Below are 23512 nucleotides of genomic sequence, written 5' to 3'. Positions count from 1 at the left end.
ACTTTAAATCCAAAGAATGATCAGGTCCATGACATCAACGCCTCAAGAAAAACCTTCATAACTTCAGCAGAATTGTTAAGAGTGCATCTCAATTCATTACTTGTCTTCTCTGTCTCTCCCCTCCATTGTTTTGCTAAATTTTCTAAAAAAGGTTTCATCCATCCCAAATCCTATTCAGGAATGATATCTTATCAAATAAAACGTAATTTCATGAATATGCATTAACCAGTCCTCAATATCACCATAACAGTACATTTAAAATTATATGTAAGGGCTTCCCTGGTGGCGCAGTGGTTGAGAATCTGCCTGCTAATGCAGGGGACACGGGTTCGAGCCCTGGTCTGGGAAGATCCCACATGCCGCGGAGCGGCTGGGCCCGTGAGCCACAACTGCTGAGCCTGCGCGTCTGGAGCCTGTGCCCCGCAACGGGAGGGGCCGCGATAGTGAAAGGCCCGCGCACCGCGATAGTGAAAGGCCCGCGCACCGCGATGAAGAGCGGTCCCCGCACCGCGATGAAGAGTGGCCCCCACTTGCCGTAACCGGAGAAAGCCCTCGCATGAACCGAAGACCCAACACAGCCAAAAATAAATAAATAAAGTAGCTATAAAATTAAAAAAAAAAAAAAAAATTATATGTAATATCCATTTCTGGCTAAAATGGAGTACCTTACTGAAGACCAAAACTTCCACTGAGAACAACTAAAGTAGCCTGATGAAAGGGAAAAGAAAAAAAAAGTTTGAAGGTGTCAAAAAATTGCTAAAGCAACCAGGACTTGAAGGACCAAGGTCCTGAAGAAGGGGGAACAGAGGAGAAGTAAGCCAACACTTCAGCCATTTTTCCTTCAGGGTATTTAGCAATTCTGGGCATAGGGCAAGAAAAGGAGGATCTGGGTAAATGGAGCAGGCAGAGAGCTACTAGTAAGTGGCAAAAAAAAACAAAAACAAAAAAAACAAACAAAAAAAACAAAAAAAACTCAACAACAAAAAAACAAAACAAAAACCCTAACAGCATTTCTGGCAACCTCATGAGGATAGAGAAATAAAAATAATGGACTTAAAGGGACAGAATCTGGTGAAAAGGTAGGGTCAGAGACTGGGGCCTTATATTCTGGCAATTTTCCATCAAAACTTTTAATAAACTGCAAGGGATAAGAGGATAAAAAGCCAAGCAGAAAGCCAATCAAAAACAAAGGATAATATTTAGAAATCTCATAATACTGAGGAGAAATTTATTAGAATTTAGAACCTACCAGTGGGAAAAAGTCCCAGTGAACATCCCTAAGCTCTCCGTGGGAACCCTTGGAGGGTTACCGGTAAAGGCAAAGTAAACAAGAGGTATGTGAAGCACTGCCCAAAATGCAACCCAGACTCTAATGGGCTAAAGGTAAACTAGCCTAATGAAGACAAAGATTAGAGTTTAGGATCTACCAAGGGAGAAATCCAAATGAGCACACTTGGCTCTTGCTTGAAAGCTCTGGAGGGTTATAACCTGGGACAGGGAGAGGAGCAATAAGAGCCCTGCAAAAACTACAACCCACCCAGAACCATTTCAGTCTCTGTGGCAACCTGCCCCTGCTTTATTTTCCTAGTAAAGAAAAAAGTAAACCCTCTGTAGAAGAAAATATCATCTGGAGCTTCCAAACTTTTTAATACACAATTTCCAACACTCAACAAATATTATTAGGTATAGCACTGCAGCCTGAATGGCCAAAGGCAAGTACAGAAGAACAGCCAAGACAGTGAAAAAAGGTGCATTAACTAGAATGCCTACAAATTAAGCCAGTTTCCTCATTTCTCCCCTTTTGCCGTTTTTTTTTTTTTTTGGTTATTTTTTCCCCCGAAGAAAAAACAATCATGTTATTGAGAAGAGACACAGAGATTTAAGGTTTTACATTTTTTTTGTTATACAGTATTCAATTTTGTATTGATTCAATTGTGAAAATAAAGAAAAACCCTTACTCTTTGCTGTTAAAAAAAAAAGTCTAGGCCTTGGTATTCACCCAACAAAGTTGAAAAATAACATCCACATGAAAAACCTGCACATAGATGTTTACAGCAGCTTTATTCATAACTGCCAAAATTTGGAAGCAACCAAGATGTCCTACAGTAGGTGAATAAACTGTGGTTCACCCAGACAATGAAATATTACTCAGTGCTAAAAACAAATGAGCTAATGAGCCATGAAAAGACTGAGAGGAAATTTAAATACGTATTACTAAGTGAAATAAGCCAATCTGAAAAGGCTTCATAATGTATGATTCCAACCATATGATATTCTGGAAAAGGCAAAACTATGGAGACAGTAAAATGAACAGTGGTTGCCAAGGGTCAGGGGAGAGGGAGGGATGAATAGGTAGAGCATAAAGCATTTTTAGGGCAATGAAACTACTTTGTACAATATTATAATGACAGATACACGTCTTTATACATTTGTCCAAAACCATAAAATGTACATCACTAAGAGTAAATCCTAATATAAACTATGGTTTTGGGGTGATAACAATGTGTCAATGTAGGTTCATCCATTGTAACAAATGTACCACTCCAATGGGGGATGCTGATGATGGTGGAGTCTATGCGTGTATTTGGGGGCAGAAAGTATATGGGCAATCTCTGTACCCTCCTCTTAATTTTGCGATGACCCTAAAACCACTCTAAAAAAATTAAGTCTATTAACAAAAATTAATAAAAGCACTAGGAATGCCAAGATCCAGGACTATATGACAGAAAACCACAAGAAAAAAATTAAAAAATAAAAAGAGACTCAAGGGGATCTAGATTATGGGAGTAGTTAGAAAAATTTTAAAACCATAAAAAAAAAAATAAAGAAAAAGATGGAGAATTTCAACAGAGCATTAAAATCTAGTAGAGTTATACTAATATCTAACAAAGTAGACATTAAGGCAAGAAATATTGCTAGATACGAAAAGAAACATTTAATGATGAGGGAAAATCCACGAGGAAGATGCAGCAATTATAAATGTGTATGCACTCTAAATTAAAAACAGAACGTCAATATGATCCAGCAATTCCACTTGAGGGCATATGTCCGAAGGAAACAAAATCACAATGTCAAAGAGATATCTGCACACCCATGTTCACTACAGCATTATTTACAATAGCCAAAACATGGAAACAACCCAACTGTCCACTGACAGATGAATAGATAAATAAAATGTGGTGTATATATATATATACAATGGAATACTTTTCAGCCATAAAAAAGGACATCCTACCATTTGCAACAACCTGGATGACCTATAATGGGCATTATGCTAAGTGAAATAAGTCAGACAGAAAAAGACAAATACTGTATGATCTCACTTATAATGTGGCATCTAAAAACATACCCTAAAAAACTGAATTCATAAATACAGAGAAAAGATTGGGGGTTGCCAGAGATGGGTGTGGAGGGTGGGTGAAACGAGTGAAAGAGGTCAACAGGCACAAACTTCCAGTTAGAAAATAATTAGTGGGAGTGTAATGTACAGCATGGTGACTACAGCTAATAATATTGAACAGCTGACCTGAACAACATGGTGGTTAGGTGCACCAACCCTCAACACAGTCGAAAATCCACCTATAACTTCACAGTTGGCCCTCCATATCTGCAGTTCCACATCCACACATTAAACCAATGGCAGATTGGATAGTACTATAGTACATATTTATTGAAAAAAAATCTGCATATAAGACCCCGTGACGCTCAAGGGTCAACTGGATTGTATATGTGAAAGCTGCTAAGAGAATAAATCTTCAGCGTTCTCATCACAAGAAAAAAATATGTAACTGTGTACTTATGCATGTTAACTAGACTTCTTGTGGTGATTATTTCATAATACATACATATATTGAATCAGTATGTCATACATCTGAAACTAATATAATATTCTATGTCAATTTTATCTCAATAAATAAATATTAAAGGGAATTCTTCAGTCAGGAGGAAAATTACTCTAGACAGGATAGAAATGCAGTAAGGAAGGAATGAAGAACACTGGGAGAAATAACTGTGTGTGTATGTATAAAAATACTGACTTTAAAAACAACAATAATAATGTTTGTCAAATTTAAATATAGAATTAAAATGCATTATAACAACAACACAACAAAGGGGAGAAAATGCATTAAAGAGTTTTAGATCCTCGCAATATAAGAAAATTGGTAAAGATAACAATGTATATTTTGCTATGTGTATGTTGTAATCTCTGAGGTAACCTCTAAAATAATAAAAAAAGTATACCTAAAAAGTTAATAGAAAGAAAATATAATAAAAATTGTGATTAATTCAAATAAAGGCAGATGAAGAAAAAAAACAAAAAATACATGAGACAAATAGAAAACATATAGCAAGATAATAGACATAAAACTAAATATATTGGGTGATGTCAGTGAAAATGGCAGTCAGAAGTTCCTAAAATTCTCCCCTCCATATAATAGCAACAAGAAAACCAACACAAAAAAACTGTCAGAAAAAAAGACAAATATGTGAGGTGATGAATGTTAATTAATACAATTGTGGCAATCCTTTCACAATGTATAGGTATATCAAATCATCACACTGTACACTTTAAGTATGTAAAAATTTTATTTGTCAATTATATCTCACTAAAAGAAAAAATAAAATAATGTTATATGTTCAGTGAAAATATGGTAACATCTTAATTTACTGTGTACATAAAAATGTTATTTTTTTCCAAATTATATTTAGAATGCTACCTTGTAGGTCAGTTTTTTTATGATGATATACCTTTAATTCACAGCCACAATAAGGATCAGATACTCTAACTACATGACACTTTTGACTAAAAACAGTGCAAAATAAATTGCTAAAACTGAAAGTATATTAAACTGAAATGCGTAAGAGAAAGGCATTTCTAAAACATTTTAAAATAGACATACTTATCCCAACCAAGAGTTCCTATCTCTTCAATAAGGCTTGAGTAGAACTGGTGAGGAGGAGGTAGTACATACAGCTCTTTTTTATTCTTTAAAGCAACTTCCTGTTTAAAAGAAAAAACTTGAATCAGCTGCGGAATGCTACACAATGAATTATTAGTACCTGATTACGAAACACAATTCTGTAATTTTTGCACCTAACTAAAGTATCCATTATTTTTATAGAAAATCCAGCTGAATGATTCCCCTTCTCATAAAAAAAGACATGAAAAGGGTAAAGGACTGCACTGAAGGTCATGTAAAACTGTCAATTATTATACCATACAAACTTAAGACTCTCATGTTCTCCTAGACTATTATGCCTATCAGAGATGAAAAAAATTCACACACACACACACAAAACCCCCTCATTCTCAAGGCTTCACTATTTTTCTACTCCTGTTGATATAAAGAAACATGTACCTTTAAAGAAAAGCCTGAACTCTATGTACATTGCCTAGACTGATACATTTGCATACCTTTGTGAATCACATTCTTATAAAAATCCTTCATTATCACAATAAATACATACCTGTTAATTTCTTTCACTGACTTACATGCTGTATTACTCCCAGACCAGCTAAGTGTTTTGCCATCTATCTGGCTAGATCACAGCTCCTTTCCCTGCTAAGCCCACCTATGATATCTTTAAGATGGTTTATGTTCCCCCAAACAAAACTAAAATTTACACTTTTACAAGCAATACAAACATCACTAGAGTTGCTGAGGCTGAAAATTACCAGTTATTTCAAAGGTGCTAACCTAGACAAATATCTTATTTGGAAAGTAAAAATAAATGTATCTATACAGATGTTCATATGGTCTGGATTATCAAAAGGTATTATAAAAAGGAAAGAAATAATAAAACCAGAAATTAATTAATAAAAACCAATAAAGAAATTAAAAACCAGATATAATAAATAACAAAACCAGATGGGAAGAAGTATAAAAATTATAAGTACTTCTGGTAACCCTAATAATAAGTATAAATTTTTATTCGTTTAAGTATATATTTATTAGTCCTTATCCTTTTTTTTTTTTTAAACAAGGATAGGAGACAATTAAATTGAGGTAACACTAGAAAGAATAGATTTTTACAAAACAGCGTTTCAAAATCAGGACTGTTTACTGAAACTACTTTAATACAGTTCTAAATCTGCTATAGGATAAAAACAAACAAACCAAACTGTGAAAGCAGGTTTGTAAAGCCCAGAATGTCAATGTGAATTAGAAGGGAAGCTCCCAGAAGACAAAAAGTATACTGCTTTTTTATAAACTAAATACCTAATGCTGTATATAGATAGCCTGATAGTCCACAGAAATAAATTTGTACTATTAAGATTAGCCTGTTACTAGTACTACTAATAATAATGTCAATATCATTCCTGGACTTACAGATGTAACAGCTATACAGTATTTGGAAACTTTTTTAAATTCAAAAATATTAATTACTACTATTCACGTACACTGAAGGTTAAAAATAAACTTGGATAATAATAAAAATGTACTTTAATCCTAGGTTTATGACATTTGTAAACTCTGCCTTCTACCCCGGGTCAGACAAGTTATTCCTATTCTAGAACTGTAACAGAGAAAAGGGCAAAGGCAGAGAAGCAAAGTGTTCTTTGTGGACAAGGAAGCAAAGGTACATAGTAGAAAGAACACAGGCTTTACAAACAGGTTTTAATTCCTAATTTTAAACATTTCCAAGTTTTGAGGCCTTAGGCACTCAGTGACTCAGCCATAAAAAAGGAATAAAATAATTTACCCTGTTGAGTTCTTTTAAAACAACTGTTCATCTATCAGCTATGTACAAGCTCCTACTATACGCCTAGTTATTACTAGGAAACTCCATGAGAGATTTAACAAAACTTCCTGAAATAAGATCAACACCTACTGATTTCATTTGGGCAACATTCTCAATACTTTCACCAGTGATTATATTAAATGAACCCTATTACTAACAATACAACCCAATAAACTACTAATTCTTACGTTTTTAGGTACAGTGCCATAAATGTGCAATAGTATCACCAACTCTGTCCACAATTTCTTTAGAAAGCTAAAGTAGAGGATCTCATTTTACTCAGAAATGCAATGACAAATGTACTAAATAGAATATTGTGAATTGGAGATCAATCCCCAATTATTTTAAACTAATGAGTATTTCTTCAAAATTAAATGACCGATAGAACTTAAAGTTAGCTTCAGCAGTAACGAGCCACAGTATATACAGTTTTTACTCTGGTTCCCTTAGCCCAGGGATCCCCAACCCCCAGGCCGTGGACTGGTCTGAGGCCTGTTAGGAACAGGGCCACACAGCAGGAGGTAATGCACAGCAGGAGGTGAGCGGCTGGTGAAGTGAGCAAAGCTTCATCTGCCGCCCCCCATGGCTCGCATTACCGCCTGAACCATGCCCCCCATCTCCCCCACCCCCCAGCTTCGTGGAAAAATTGTCCTCCACAAGACCAGACCCTGGTGCCAAAAAGGTTGGGGATCACTGCCTTCGTCCTATTTGTATAGGTTATCAAAATTATGATAAAAAGACAAAAGAAACTTTTCAAACTTTTGTTCAATGTCAAGGAGATGTAAACCAAAATACACTTCACTTCTTCACCTTACATTTTTTAAGGTTATCACGTTGTGGCCTTTGACAAAATTGATAATGAATTTTGATAATCCTTATTAATTAGGGCTTACAAATTTATTAGTCAAAATTTAAACTTTAGAATCTGATTTTTTTTTATACTCTTTATTTTGATCCCAAACGTTTCACCAAAGCTCCACCTCAGTGGGTTGTTATGAGGATTAAAAAAAGGGCTCAAGACAAATCCAGCAAGTAAATAAGCTCTAAATATGTGGCAGCTGCTCCTAACAATAAGAAGACCTCAAAAAGAACCACAAAGAAATATCAAACTGCTTTCAGTTGTTAGTAGCTATATATTGGTATTGTAATTTTGTAAAACAAATATAAAGAAATATTTTATAGATATGGGAAAAGCATAAGTAAAACATACAAGTAAAAACATAATAAAATAACTATGTTAATATTCAAAATGAAAATTTTCAGATTTAAAAGAGATATAAGCATAAAGTCAAAGAAGTAAAATCCCTATGCCAAATTTGAAATGAAAATTTTGAAATGAACTCATGATTGTTTTCTTTCTAAAAAGCATTTTTTTTCAGGCTTTGTCCACTGAAAAGGCCTAGAATTAATACCAATGAACACTCCAGTTTTGAGACTGTGGCATCCAAATACCATTTCCTACAAAAAAAAACCACAGCTCTTTGGAAAAATAGGATGAGTTAATGAAACTGGGGCAACTGGTGTCATAAAGCAAAGCTTGGGATGTGTTAAAAGAACTCAGGAACGAACATGAAGGGGCTTACACTGACCAAAAATGGTACAGTTTAAGCACTGAATAATGACTGCAATGGACTAAAGTTAATCAAATATTAAAAACCCACAGGTTCATAATAATACTAAAAAAAAAAAGCATTAGTTTCCTTTGAGTTGCTAGGCACCAACTCATTATTCTAAAAATTGACTTTTTAAAAAAAGGAAAAAGAAACAAGCATTTATCCTATCTCTCCAGTATAAGCTATGCCTCAAATTAACCAAATAACTGATGAAGGGAAATTCTTCTCTGTAAAAGATTTTCAGCTAATAAATGTAGGTGATGGATTTTTAAAAATCACCATTTGCAATCCCTAATGAAACAGTGGATGTAGTCAATGACTGCCATTGGAAGCTAAAATCAGTAGGTGATAGGCTGATTGGAAACTTTTTATTAGATGGATCTAAACCTGTTGATCAATCTTAACTCCTCTAAATGAGGAACTATCAGACACCACGTACCTCCTGATGCAGGGTAAGAAGTACAGAGCACAAAGTATTCTTACCAGAGCAAATGAACCCAATTCTGTTGAGACCCTTAGATCTAACTGCCAGATTGCAAAAAAGGTAGAAGAATATGTTAAAAGACACCATGAATATCTTAATAAACCAAATCCAGAATGTAGGAAATTTTATAGGACACATAATCTGGCTTTTCAATGAGTAGATGGCATGAGAAGAAGAAAAAAAAAAAACAGTGAGGGGAAGAGGAGATGCTGCTACAGGAAGTAATTAAGAAACTTAAGAGACATATCAACGAAATATAATGTGTGGACCGTGTTTGCCTACTGATACAAACAAAGCAACTATAAAGAATTAGCACTAACTTTATTGGGATTATAACAGCATATTTTAAAACAGACAAAAAAACACTTAAGTGTTAGACGTATAATCTGACATATTATGGAGAAATGGATACAATGTCCAGGGTTTCTTTTAAAATGCTCCAGTCCCTTTCTCCTAAAAGAGTAGGGGAAGAAATATGATTGGCAAAACTTTGAAGTTAGGTCATGGGCCTGTGGGTATTCCCTGTCGTCTTCCCTCTTCTGTTAATCAAGTATTTTATGTATAGTTAACTGAATAATCAATTATCATATGTAACTGTGTATATGTAATGAAGCCTAACAAATTTTTCAGAAATCTGTAGTTGTATACAAAATTATTTATACATTGTATTGTATCTTTATGTGACTTTTTAATCTCTCTGTAGATGTTACATTCTCTAACAGACCAGAAGTACATTTTATTTCTTCACCACCTGTCCAAGACTAGTGTCAAGTGTGCCCAGTTTAGGATACAATCAAATTGGTTCTTACACATAGTTCTACTCCTCATGCAGTTTCAGAAAAGTACCATCCACATTTATGCACAGAGTAAAATAAGACATTAATGATTGGGAGTTGAGAAGTTTTAAGTTCTAATCATGTTGGTTTTTAAAGGAATTACAAAAACATTCAAGATTTACAGAATATGGTGACAGTGTTAGAAAACAAATTCTTACCAAAACCATCTTCAACTCCACTATAAAGCTCATTAGATCAGGAGAGTGCTGCATTCTCTAGATCAAAACAACATTTCCAATTAATTTCATGTGTACAATGAATATTCCACATGCTGAAATGGAAATAAAATCCAAGTCCATGTGAATATGGAAAAAAAAGTATTAGCTATATCTACGTCTTAAAAGTATAAGAATTAAAGTATTGGTCATCAACCCTACTATTCCTACCAATTTCATTCTGAAAGAGTAATTAAAGCCCTCAAATCTGTTTTGGTGAGATATACTGAATTATGTAAGAATGTCACTTAAAATCTCACACATTCCTCTATTTCTTCAGCACTGACTACCGTCAAGTTTAAGCAATCTAGCAAACCACAGCACTATTTACCAAAAAAAAAAAAAAAAGTATGAATGGAGTGTCAAGAGGAGCATAAAATATAAAAAACAGGAAATCTATACAATTAAAATAATCTAGTCAGAGCAATGAATTAACAACTAATCAATAAAACTGTCTATTTTAATTTTTTTCCTTCACCTTAAAGACTACCTATAATTGTTAATTTTGTCCTTTCACAACTAACCCGTATTAATTCAAAGAGTCAATCTTTCAATAAGGTAGAACAGTTACAATAAAATGGCAAAAAGGAAATAACTTCTGAAGTATAAGGGATATTAAAGTGTCATGGCTCCATTTCCTAGAAATCTTTGACTCTTAAAAGAAAATTATTATAGAATAAAAGAAAGCCAAAAAAAATTCTCATTTAAAATTGCTTTCTTAGATAAATCTCTACATCATTTCTCTGCTTGAAATCAAAATGTTATTTTTGTTACTTTTTCTGATGCACTGCACTACCACCACACAGTTCTGAAGTGGATATGTAAATTTCTGTCTTTACATGAGAAAAATAATAATCGAAGATATTTCAACAATACATGAGACATATGATTTACATCTTAACACAGCTTTGTGTGGGCACGTTTTTAGAACAAGTCTTTGACTTTCCCTTCTTCTATACAATATTTCCCCTGTAGTCTACTAGAGAGGAATAATAAATTATACCAAAGTGTGCAAACTACAGCTCAGAGGCTAAATCCAGCCCGATAGCTGTTTTTGTAAGCAGAGTCGTAATGAAATGCAGCCGCACCTATTCATTTACCTCTTGTCGAGGCTGCTTCGGTGCTACAAGGGCACAGTAGAGTAGTCATGACGGAGATCTTAAGGGTCCACAAAACCTGAAAAATTTACTATCCAGTCCTTCACAGAAAAAAAATCGCTGACCCCCCCACCAGATCTTAAGGGTCCACAAAACCTGAAAAATTTACTATCCAGTCCTTCACAGAAAAAAAAATTGCTAACCGCCCCCCCACACACCCATATTTACTAAAGTTAAAAATGATACAAGGAAAGAAGAGTAACATTCAACTAGACTTTGGAATAAAACAAAAACTGAAACTAATACTGGGTTCTACATGACCAACTGGAGGGCAGGGAGGAGATAAGGAATTGGAACTTTTTCTAGGAATCCTCTTGGTGAATTGGTGGAGAAAAACTGTTATAGAATTTATTATTATTCTTAGTCTTCATTAACAGTTTTTCTTCAAGCTATTTAGATATCTCATTAGATTCATTTCTTAAACTTTAGTATACAATATAGTCTCAGTGGATGGGGAAGGGGCAGTGAAGAGAAAACAGAGAGAAATTATTTAAACATCCCCTTAAAAATCTGCTGTAATTATACTGCCAGCAGTGACAGCCTACATTCTACAAATCAAATAGTTTATTTCCTGTATTTCTTTGTGGTTCAGTACTGCTTTAAGTGAGAGTAACTGTCATTGTCAGTTTCATACATAATAACCTGCTTTAAGAAAGTGGAGGAAATCAGGAAAAATACACAAATGAATAAAGCATTAAAAGAAAGGCAGTTCTACTTACATTTATTTTCCTACAAGAGGCATTTCATTATTTTCAGTTGCTTCAGTAATTGATTAGAGAAACAAACAAACAAACAAAAATCTTTAGAGGAATTTTCAGGTAGAGCAACCTAAACATTAAGAATAACTGAATTGGGATGGAGAGGTGGATGAAGTGGGTGAAGGATGTCAAAAGTACAAACTTCCAGTTATAAAATTTTTTTAAAAATAAAGAATAACTAAATAAATCCTGCCTATATCTCACCTATGCCGCCTTTACATCTACTCTCATTACATATGCATGCATGATCCTAAGTGATTTCCACTTCACCTTTTCTGTTGCTAATCTTGAACTACAATCGCATTTTTGCCACAGATACCCTTCAACTCCTAAATGGGTCCTGGGATTTTTTGGTACCACCACTATTCAGGTGGATAGGGTGTATACATTTGAAGACCCTAAAGTCTCAAGGATGGAAATAAAGTTTCAACATAAATGCTGGCTGGAGATGTGCTGAGGATTCTGAGACAGGAAACATTTTATATAAAATATGGATCCTTAAAATATTTGCTAGATAGAGATGAAACCTACAAAATTCAGCAACTACTAAACCAGTTGTAACACTGCGAAATAGGTCTTTAAAAGAGTATATTTAGTAACTTCTCTACCCCCGCTTAAAACAAACCATTTAAAGGACTTACCTGTTGCACTACGTGATGATATCCATTAAGTATTGCTTTCAGCTGCCAACTACATAGTAATCTAAAATTTTAATGGAACAACATGGTTTATTCATTGTTCAGAATTAAAAGGAAAAAACTTATTTGTATGCTAACTCAAATATGTACATACATAGAAAAGAATGACATAAAGATAATGCTGATAAGTTAATAAAATTTTTATCACGGCTACTGTTGAAAATCATGTCTTCCAACTGTCGGTACTAATTTTATTCAAAATATAAATAACTGCAATCAGCAAACAACATGCGAACAAAACAGTACTTTTTTTTTTTTAATTTTAACATGTCCAAAGCAAAGTTTTCTTGAATTGGATTCCTCTCCAAGAGAGACTAAATAAAACAGTTTTGATCATAATATACAGAACTTGTATTTGCGAAAGCATATGTAGCAATCTATTCTTCTTTCAATTCCAGATTAAGGACATACTTTTAATCGTGTAAGTAGTGATAAGTTAATGTTCATCTATCTACTGGCTCACCTCAGTTGCGCTCTCAATGTTGCTAGGTAAGTAACTCCTCTAGGAATTGCTTTTACTTACCTAGAAGTAGAAAGCCCCTCAGAGTTTTCCCAACCATGATCTTTTCAAACCATCATGACCCTCCATTCTTGGTCTGCTAACCCTCATTTCCACTGCTATCTCCTATCATAGAGGCAGAGTAGTTCATTCAACAGCCCACGGGAAACCCCTTCTTCAAATGTGCTTTCCACCCCTTCCCACCAATTCAATCACATCAATTCACTAATTATCCCTTTACTGTGGTATCCTTAACTTATTTTCTGCTAGTTTTTTTTCCCTCCGTAATATTAACTTGTTCAAGCAAATCTTATTTAAAAAAAAAACAAAAACACGTAATTATAACTCCTCCTTGACTACACACACTTCTCTGGCCACTCCTGTTCTTCAAAATAGTTTATACTGTTTACATTTCCTTTCTACCCACTTACCCACTCTCAAAACCCCAATAAAAGCTGGCTTCAACCACTACATGAAACCTATGCAATCTAACATGATCCCTTTGCAACAGTCAGCACTGTTAACCATTCCCCTTCTAAGCCTCTCTTTCTTTGGCTTCAGAGACAACTGTCTAGGTTTTCCTGTTACTTCTCTGGTCAATGCTTTGTCTTCTTCCAAGGTCCTCTTTATTTACCAGTCCTTTAAACATTGTTATGCCCTCAAGATTCTGTCACTGGCTTTCTCTTCTCACTCTATCCATGCAGGCACTAGAAAGTCTATCCATACTCATGGCCCCAAATCCCACGCCTACTGTGACTTCTACATACGTCTCCATTCCAAGTTTCATGCTCAATTTCCACACCAAACCACTACTACCTACTAAAAATCTCCTCTTGATATCTAACATCTGATATGTCTTAAAACAATTCCTCTTCTACTTCTTCCATCCGTGATCTCTTCTCTAGCTTAGTGATCTGAGTTAGGAACTTGAAAAGAATCCTCCACTCCTCTTTCTGTCTGACCTGCCACTTCTAACCAGTCACAAAATCCTGTCAGTTCTACTGTAACTGTCTCTGGATTCTTCCTCCCTTCCTACCCTCAGATATTGTGGAGCAGAAAAAAGATTTTAGGCGCTACCTAAATCCTAAATTTCTAATCTTGTCTCTTGACATTCCTTGAAGGGCTGTCCATACCAACAGCCCATGTTGACACCTAATTTCTATCAGGACCCAACTGATAACGTGGGTTTTCCCACGACTGAACATACACATAATTAACATCAGTCAAAAGTTGGAAACAAATTTTCTAATTCTTTTGTATTCTCCAAATATTCTCACTTGTTGTTTACTGCTTTAACTAAAAAATAAATAAATTAGAGAATGTGTTACCATTGAAAAACACTTCAACACCAGGGAAAATCATTTACAAAGCACAATGATTCAGAAAAATCAGAAATGCTTCTGGTTAACTGATTGATAAGCATTTTAGGCAGAACTCTAATGACTAGAATCAGCTTATAGCAGATTAACGACTGCTCATCCCACCAAGATGCATGTACAGTATATAACAAAACACCACATCACCTTGCATTCCTCAGTTGTAAATCTTTGGGCAGCAATACTCTAAGATGGAAATCTCTTCCCTGTGGAAAACATTAAGAAGGTTCACTCAAAAAAGAAGGTTCATTTCATCTTTCACTTAAAGAGAAGTCAAACAGAATCACATAAAAAAGGCAACATTTTCCTTTATTTTCTAAAAGGTATCAACTTTATCCAAATACTTCCTAAAATATAAGCAACAGAATAGTGCATTTGAGGGAAAATAACTCAAAAATGCCTGTCAGAAACTTTGTGATTGTTGGGTAATCAAAACACTAAGATAGGATTTTGTTTTTAAAGAAAAAGTTACTCACATAAATAAGAAATACTAAGAAATTGTTAATGTAGACATAAAGAAGAAATTTAAATGTTATTTCTTAGGAAATAAAGAAAAAGGAAATTCCTTCAAATTGCTCTGAATACAGAAGAAAAAATCATAATGTAAAGTAATATATAATAATTATAGGCTTCATATTTGTAATTTTCCAGAGTTTAATAAAGTGAAAATATATTTAAATAATCTAAATACATACAGAAATATTTTCATAAATCAGAGTATGTTTAATTCTCCCACACTCGCAGAACTTTAATAAATAAAACCCCTAAAATATTGTTATTTTAATTTAAATATTCATTAACTATACATTTGAAAAGACCAAATTTTACTCAAGAATCTTTCCAAGGAAAGAAGGACAGTTCTCTGAGAAATATAGTCAGTTTTACTTTCTTGAGAAAGTGAATGGATAAGCAGCTTAAACTTTGTACCTTAAATAGGATAATACACATGAAATCTGAGCAAAGGTAAGCAGAAAAAGACAAACAGAAATATAATCTTTTACTCCAACAGTATAAAATGAAAAAGAGTAATAAAATTCTTGAAAAACAATTACCACGAGAATTTTAGCAGAGTCTCCCTCAAAGCAGTTTCAAAAATAGAGGAACACAATTAAATGTACCCCATAACCTTTACTTTCATGGTAATATTGCAGTTCTGACTTTCATTACATTCAAATGTCCTTTAAAAAAATGAAACAAAATGTACTACTGACCTTTTCAAAAGGTCAAGTAACAATAATTCACTATTTCATTAAAGCGCTAGAAGGTATTATGTAGTAACTTTAACCTAACTTTACAGACATCCCACACATAGGTGTAAGAACAATCTGGAATTCAAAATTTACATGAAAAATAGTAAAACTACTCTACTGATCTGTTATGTGAAAGAATAAAATTCCAAAGTCCCTTATTTGCAAATTCCAACCATTTTAAAAGGGCAAATGCCATGTCACATGCCATAATACTTTTCTGATTCAAGAAAATGTCCAAAATTATCTTTTTTTAGTTAAACCATAGAAAAAATGTTAATTGCTCTCATGAAGCAGATTTTCCAGACTTACACGGAACAAAAGTACTGACAGTTGCCTAAATCTGAATCTCTCTACATATCATTCCAAAAAACTATATACATCAAAATTAAGAACAATTAGACCCACAAAAATCCCATGTCTTCGGCAGAATCAGAAGAAAGAGAATACCATAAACTTCAAAATTACCTCTAAGAAGAAAAATTTAAACCACTTTCCAGTGCCTTCCACCCTGGGGCTCCAGTGGTTTCCACCCTGGGGCTCCCACATCAAGTCCTTTTAGAGAGCTAGGGGTTTCAGGAAAAAAAAAAAATGCATGGAAGACAGAAGAGGGGACTGGACTATGTGCAAAAAATAATAATAAAGACTTCTGGTAAATCAGAGCACTGACTACAGGGAGGGGACTTATTATCAACACAAAAGTCAAGGATCTCATCTTGGATAAGAAATGTAGGAGAAGAAAATGGTAAAAGAGATATCCTTTGGAAACTGGGTGTTAGGAGGAAAAAGTACCAACTATGGTACACTTAGGATCTTCTGTAACAAAATAAAAACACTCAACTCCTCCTTCGACACTACCAAAAAAACTCATCCATAAAGTAAACTGCACTTTGCAGACAAAAGAGGGTATTCTTGAATGAGGAATTTAATAAACTATTGCAATGGTTCACAGACACAAAGATAATGTCTCCATCAATACTAAGCTACTGGGACTTCCCTGGTGGCACAGTGGTTAAGAATCCACCTGCCAATGCAGGGGACACGGGTTCGATCCCTGGTATGGGAAGATGCCACATGCCACAGAGCAACTAAGCCCGTGCGCCACAACTACTGAGCCTGCGCTCTAGAGCCCGTGAGCCACAATTACTGAGCCCATGTGCCACAACTCCTGAAACAAAGATAAAAAGGAGTAGAGATTTCTCATACACAATAATGCAAGACAGCGAAGCAACATTGCTAAAGCACTAAAATAAAAACAGTCAACCCAGAACTTTATACCCAGTGAAAGTATCTTTCAAAAGGCCAAATCAACAATTTTTTGAGACAGAAAACAACTGAAAGAATTCATCACTAGCAGACATGCACTACAAGAAATGTTAAAGGAAGAACTTCAGGAAGAAAGTAAATGAAACAAGGTGAAAAATCTGGACATACAAGAGTATCAGAAACAGTAAATATACAGGTAAATATAAAAGACCTTTTTTCTTATTTTTTAAAATCTCTTTAAAGGATAACTGACTGTGCCAAAGCTGGAATAACTTGAGCAACAAATAAAGTAGTATTGGAATATAACTCAAAATGTAAAATATCCATACGTCCATACTGATATGATTGAATTAATGGAGAAATTAATCTCCCATACAGAAGAATTCCAGATAAATTAAGTTGACCCTTGAACAACATGGGTTTGAACTGTGCAGTTCCACTTACACATGGATTTTTTTTTTTTTTTTTTTTTACAATAAATACATACTGCAGTACTATACGATCTGCAGTTGGCTGAATCCACAGATGCAGAACCATGGATACAGAGAGCAGACTGTAAAGTTATATGTCGATTTTCGAGCACATGAGGGTTGGCACCCCAACCCTTGCATTGTTCAAGGGTCAACTGTACATAGATACTCCACCTGAAAGAGGGGGAGCATAATTCCCCACTCCTTAGTGAGGGCTGCTCATAGTGACTTCCTTCCAAAGAGTACAGTATGGAAAGGGGGGAAAAAAGAGTAACTTCCCAGTAGAGAAACCTGACAAACACAACTTCAGCCAAGTGATCAAGGTCAACATCAACAGTCATAAATCATATCGACAATGTGTACCCTTAATATGGTGTCATGAAATGGTACTTAAACTCTGTGATGTTCCTCTCAAAAACACATAACCCCAGCCTATTCATGAGAGAAACATCAGACAAATCCTAGTAGAGTAGTATCCTACAATATACTTGACTAGTATTCCTCAATTAAGAGGGTCATTTCATAATCATAAAGAAGTCAGAGTCATCAAAAACAAGGAAAGTCTAAGAAGCCATGACAGCTAAGAGAAGCCTAAAGAGACGTAATAACATGGTATCTTGGATGGGAACACAGAACAGAAAAAAGTTATTAGGTAAAAGCAAAGGAAATATGAAGAAAGTACAGACCTGAGTTAATAATAATGTACCAATACTGGTTCATTCATTGTAACAATGTGTCATACTAATATGTTAATAATAGGACAAACTGTGTTTGTGTGGGGAAGGAGATGGTACATGGGAACTCTCCTTACCATCTGTTTAATTTTTCTGTAACTCTACACTGTTCTTAAAAAATAAAAGTCTATTAATTAAAAAAAAAAAAAAAGCTAATCAGCTGCTTAAAAGAGAATTAATACTGTATTGGGAAGGTTATAAGATAAACAGAAATAAAATATATGGCAACAACAGCACAAAACCAGGAGATGAGAAATACAAGTAAACTACTGTAAGATTCTTACACTATAAGGGAAGAGGTATACTTGAGAGTAGATGATGGTAAATTAAAGATGCATATTGTAAACCCTAGAGCAAACACCAGAAAAGAGAGACAAAATATAGCAACTACTTAAGAAAAAAAAAAACAAAAAAAAAACAGGTAATAAGCTGACAGAGGAGATAAAACAAAATTATAAAACTCAATTAATGTAAAATGCAGAAAATAGGGAAAATATAAAAAATAAATAAAAGAACACATAGAACACATACAAAACAAACAGCTAGATACTAGATTTAAGCCCAACCATATCAACAGTCACATTAAATGTAAAGGGTTAATTAAACAACCCCCAAGTAAAAAGCAATGATTATCAGATTGGATAAAACAGCAAGGCCCAGAAGAAATCCACTTTAAATATGAAGACACAAATAAGCATAAAATAAAGAATGGAAAAAGATAAACCATGCCACACTAATCAAAAAAAAAAAGCTGGAGTCACTATATTAGTATCAAAAAATATAAATTCCAAGATTCCAAAGATTATTACCAAGGATAAAAAGGATCATTTCAGAATCATAAAGGAGTCAGTTCAGCAAGAGTGCTTACAATCCTAAAAGTTTATGTACCTAAAGAACTTCAAAATATATGAAGGAAAAACTGATAGAAATGAAAGTAGAAATTGAAAAAAAAAATTATAAAGTAGCCCCCCCTTATCCACAGTTTCGCTTTCTGCAGTTTCAGTCACTGTGGTCAACTGAAAATATCAGATGAAAAACTCCAGAAACAAACAATTTTTAAGTTGTAAATTGTGCACCATTCTGAGTAGTGTGATGGACTCTCACGCTGCGACACTCCATCTCACCCAGGATGTGAATCACTCTGTCCAGGGTATCGGCCTGTTAGTCGTTTAATAGCTGTCTCGGTTATAAGATCCACTGTCCTACTATCTGAGTGCTTGTATTCAAGTAACCCTTCTTTTAGTTAATAATGACCCCAAAACGCAAGAGTAGTGACACTGGCAATTTAGATATTCTTTTACTGTGCCTAATTTATAAATTGAACTTTATCGGAGGTATGAATATACAGGAAAAAACATAGTACATATAGGATTTGGTACTATCCACAGTTTCAGGCATCTACTGGGGGCCTTGGAATAATATATCCCCTGCAGATAAAGGGGGACTAATGTAGGTGGAAATTTCAACACCCCCTTTCATTAAGTGAACAAATAGACAGAAAATCAGTAAGTATATCGAAAACTTGAATAGCGTTATGAACCAATTTGACCTGACATTTATAGAACACTCTACCCAAGAACAGCATAATATACATTCTTTTCAAGTATGCACAGAACATTTACCAAAATAGACCATACTCTAGGCCATAAAATAAGTTCCAATAAATTTAAAAGAATTCAAATCATATGAATTATACTGGGACTAAATTATAAATCAATATCAAAAAGATATCTGGAAAATCCTCAAATATTTAGAGATATATTGTTCTTCTAAGTAACCTATGGGTCAAAGAAGAAATTAATAAGTATTTTGAACTGTAAAAAAAAAAAAAAAAATACCAAAATTTGTGTGATACAGCTAAAGCAATGTTTGAAAGAAAATATATAGCACTGAACATCTGCGTTATAAAAGAAAAAGGTCTCATTATCAATGACCTAATCTTCCACCTAAACAAATTAGGAAATTTAAGATCAGGAATCAATGAAACAGAAACAGAAAAATAATAGAGAAAAATCAATGAAATCAAAGTAGGTTCTCTGAAGAGATCAATAAACTTATAGGTCTCTATCCAGATGCATCAGAAAAAAAAAAAGACACAAAATACCAGTATCAGGAATGGGCATAGGAGACATCTATAAAATATATTCATAATTTCTTTGATACTTCTACCTTTAAGTGTTGGTGCCTCATCTCCTTTTGAATATGGACTGGATTTGAGACTTGCTTCTAATAAATGGCATAAAACAGAAGTAAATGTGTAACTTTAGAAGTTGGGGGAGAAAAAGCACTGTGCAGCTTTCTGCTTGATCTCTGTTTTATCACTTACTCAGGGAAAGCTAGCTGCCATGCTGTAATGACAGTCAAACAACACTATGGAGGTCCATGTGGTGAGGAACTGAGGCCTCTATCAACAGAAGTAAAAAACTGAGGCCTGCAGTCAATAGCTATGTGAATGAGCAATCTTGGCAGCAAATTTTCCAGCTCTAGTCAAGTCTTTAGATAATAGACATCCTGGCCAACATCTTCACTGCAAGTTCAGGAGAAACACTTATCCAGGATCATCCAGCTAAGTCACATCCGAATTCCTGATCCATAAAAAAGGTGAGATAATGAATGTTTGTTGTTTTAAGCCACTAAGGTGTGGAATACAACAAAAGGTAACCAATATAGGAAGCATCATTACAGATCCTAAAGCCATTAAAAGGATAATAAGAGAATATTAAAAACAACTTTTAAATCAATAAATTCAAAAACTTAGATGAAATGAAAAGTCCTTGAAGGAAACAAACTACCAAAGCTCACTCAAGAGAAAAGAAAGAACCTGATAATAGAGAAAACACTTTTAATCACACAGATCACTAACAAATAAAATTTTAAATTAAAGGATCAATTAAGTTACAAAGAGTTGAAGTTTTACAAACATCACTGTCTAATCATGATGCAATAAAACTAGAAATAACAAAATTAGAATGAAAGACCTTCCATGAGCAAAAATTTTAATCTTCTATTAAATAACTCCCAGGTGCGGGGGAACTACAAATTAAAATTAAGCTCTAAAAAATGATGATAAAACACTACATGTCAGTATCTACAGGATACTTTTAAAACAGTGATGATAGGAAAATGCAAATCGTTAAAAACATATCAATAAAAATGTGCTCTCACTGGCCAAATCTGGGACAATTTAAACATCAAATAGGGAAGTAAGGATTATAATCCATTAGATAAATTATTTTTAAAATCCATGAGCCTGATATAAATAAATGGTAAAGGGAAAGCCACTCTTTATCACAGAATGCCAATTAATAAATATAGAAGAAATGACAGAGTTAGAAAATCATCATTGGCAAACATAATTAACTGACTCAAACAAGAGTCAATGGCTGCTATAACAGGGTGGGGGAGGAGGGAGTTTGATGCCTCACAGTAGTTTCCTATAAGTACTTAATAATTACAATAGGAAAATCTGGCAGATGCCACCTTAAACAGGTGATCAGAGATAACATCATTAATAATGAGACCTGCTGACATCCCGCATCCTAAAAAGGACACAATATTCTTTCTGTGGCATATCTGTCAAAATTGCATAACCTGAATTTAATGATGAAGAAACATCAGACAAATCTAAATTGAGGGACATTCTACCTAATGACCAACATGTACTCAAAAAATGTCAAGTTCATGAAAAACAAAGAAAGACTAAGGAACTATTCCAGATTAAAGAGACACGACAACTAAATGTAATGTGAGATTTTACATCAGATGGTTAGGGGCTGGGAAGGGGTATAAAAAATGTATAATTGCAACATTAACAAAATTTGAATTTGGACTCCAGATTAGGTAATGGTATTATATGATGATTAAATTTCCTGATTTTGACAATTGTGGTTATGTATGGGTATGTCCTTGTTCTCACAAAATATACACTTAAGTATTCAGGAATAAAGGAACACTATGTCTGCAACTTAACCTGAAACTGTTCAAGGAAATAATGTGTGTACACATCCACCCACATACACAGACTCAGAATAATAAATCAAAAGGGGCAAATGTAAAATGGTGAACCCCCTTAAAGAGTATACTCAAATTCTTCCTACATCCTTGCTATTTTTCTGTAAATTTGAAATTACATACGACACATTTTTAGACAAAACCAGCTCCACCAAAACAAAACAATGTTAAATAAAATCTTTAGGTTAGGATTTCAACAAGCTGCTTAAAGCAGGTACAAATGAGAATTGTAGCTATAGCCAGGATAAAATAATTTCATCTAATCTGAATTTTGATGGCTACACATATTTTCTAAGAGGCTTTAGCAGATACAGACATATAATACAAAATACTTTCCTTAAAATGCCTAAAATTAGATATAACATGGTTCTGATAAAAACGGAACTTAGTAACATCTCTTCAATTTTTCTAAATGCTGTGAAAGTTTTCAACTAGGTAATTCAAGATCAATACTTCCAACTGGGGAAGGAAAACGTGGATTAACTTTATTCCAGAAGTAACAATGACGTTTAACCTCTACTTTCTGTGACAGTCACAATGAATTTGAAAACAAGTGAAGAAGTCCAAGTGTATGGTCTTTAACCTTTCCTTAATCAGTGTATCAGGATTAGTTCTACACTTAATATTCTTAGGGGTAGGTAAAATTTTCATTTAACATGGGAATTTAATAATTCACTCAATATTTTTGAGACATTACTATGTGTCTTGAGGAAACTTCAAAACATATGTTAATTCCTAGAATATGGCCCCTATCCTCAAAAAGTATGTGCGCTGTTCAGGGAGAGGGCACAATGTTGAATGTAATGGCCAGGAAGCAAAGTCTATACTCAAAATTCTCACCTAAGGTAGCTTGATGCAGTGTAGAGGGGGAAAACCCAGGAGTGGAATCAGATAGCCTGAGTTTAACGGAGTCCGTTGTGATCATGGACAAGTTAACTTAATCTCTCCACTTTCCCATGCCTTGATTTACTCAACTATAAAACGAGAATAATGACTTTTTAAAAAAAATTTCTGCCTCTGAGGCCTGAGGATTAAGTGAGATATTGTACTTGGAAAGCGCTTTGTAAACTTCAAAGCCCTACACGTGTTTACTATGGGTAATAAACTCCACAAGAGAGGCCACTTGGAATCAGCGAAGGTAATTAATTCGGTTGTCAAGATTTCCTACAAAACATCGCCAACCGGATGAGATCGGGTACCCAGGACCTGGCAGAGAGCGAAAACCAGGTTTTCCTCCAAAACGTTCTTTCTGCAGGAAACACGAATATAATGAGGGAGCGCAGGCTCCCGTGTGAATGGCCTCCAACCTTCGTGGGGGTGGGGCATGTTAGAATAAAGACAAGCAAAAAATTGACCAATTAAAACAAAAGTTCAAACGTGGGACAGACAGAGTTAGGAGCGAGG

At 34.4% G+C, this 23512-nt stretch overlaps 1 protein-coding gene across 2 annotated transcripts in view; it reads right to left on the bottom strand.

Moving 5' to 3' along the window:
* FANCL (FA complementation group L) overlaps positions 1-23512 on the bottom strand; it is a 77787-nt gene that overhangs the window by 53808 nt on the left and 467 nt on the right. The window contains exons 1-5 of one of the 2 annotated variants that reach the window (XM_057558267.1): positions 14528-14586; positions 12449-12509; positions 11769-11808; positions 9836-9892; positions 4902-5002 (exon numbers count right to left, since the gene is read on the bottom strand). In XM_057558267.1, the coding sequence (XP_057414250.1) occupies positions 4902-5002; positions 9836-9889 (155 nt within the window). In that variant the 5' untranslated portion in view covers positions 9890-9892; positions 11769-11808; positions 12449-12509; positions 14528-14586. Of the gene's footprint in view, positions 1-4901; positions 5003-9835; positions 9893-11768; positions 11809-12448; positions 12510-14527; positions 14587-23512 lie in introns of those variants that run through there. The other variant, XM_007189687.2, reaches the window with a different exon arrangement.

Source organism: Balaenoptera acutorostrata, chromosome 12, assembly GCF_949987535.1.
Source record: "Balaenoptera acutorostrata chromosome 12, mBalAcu1.1, whole genome shotgun sequence".
NCBI lineage: Eukaryota > Metazoa > Chordata > Mammalia > Artiodactyla > Balaenopteridae > Balaenoptera > Balaenoptera acutorostrata.
The sequence above is the reverse complement of the archived record's forward strand: the minus strand, read 5'-3'. Positions and strand labels throughout refer to the sequence as shown.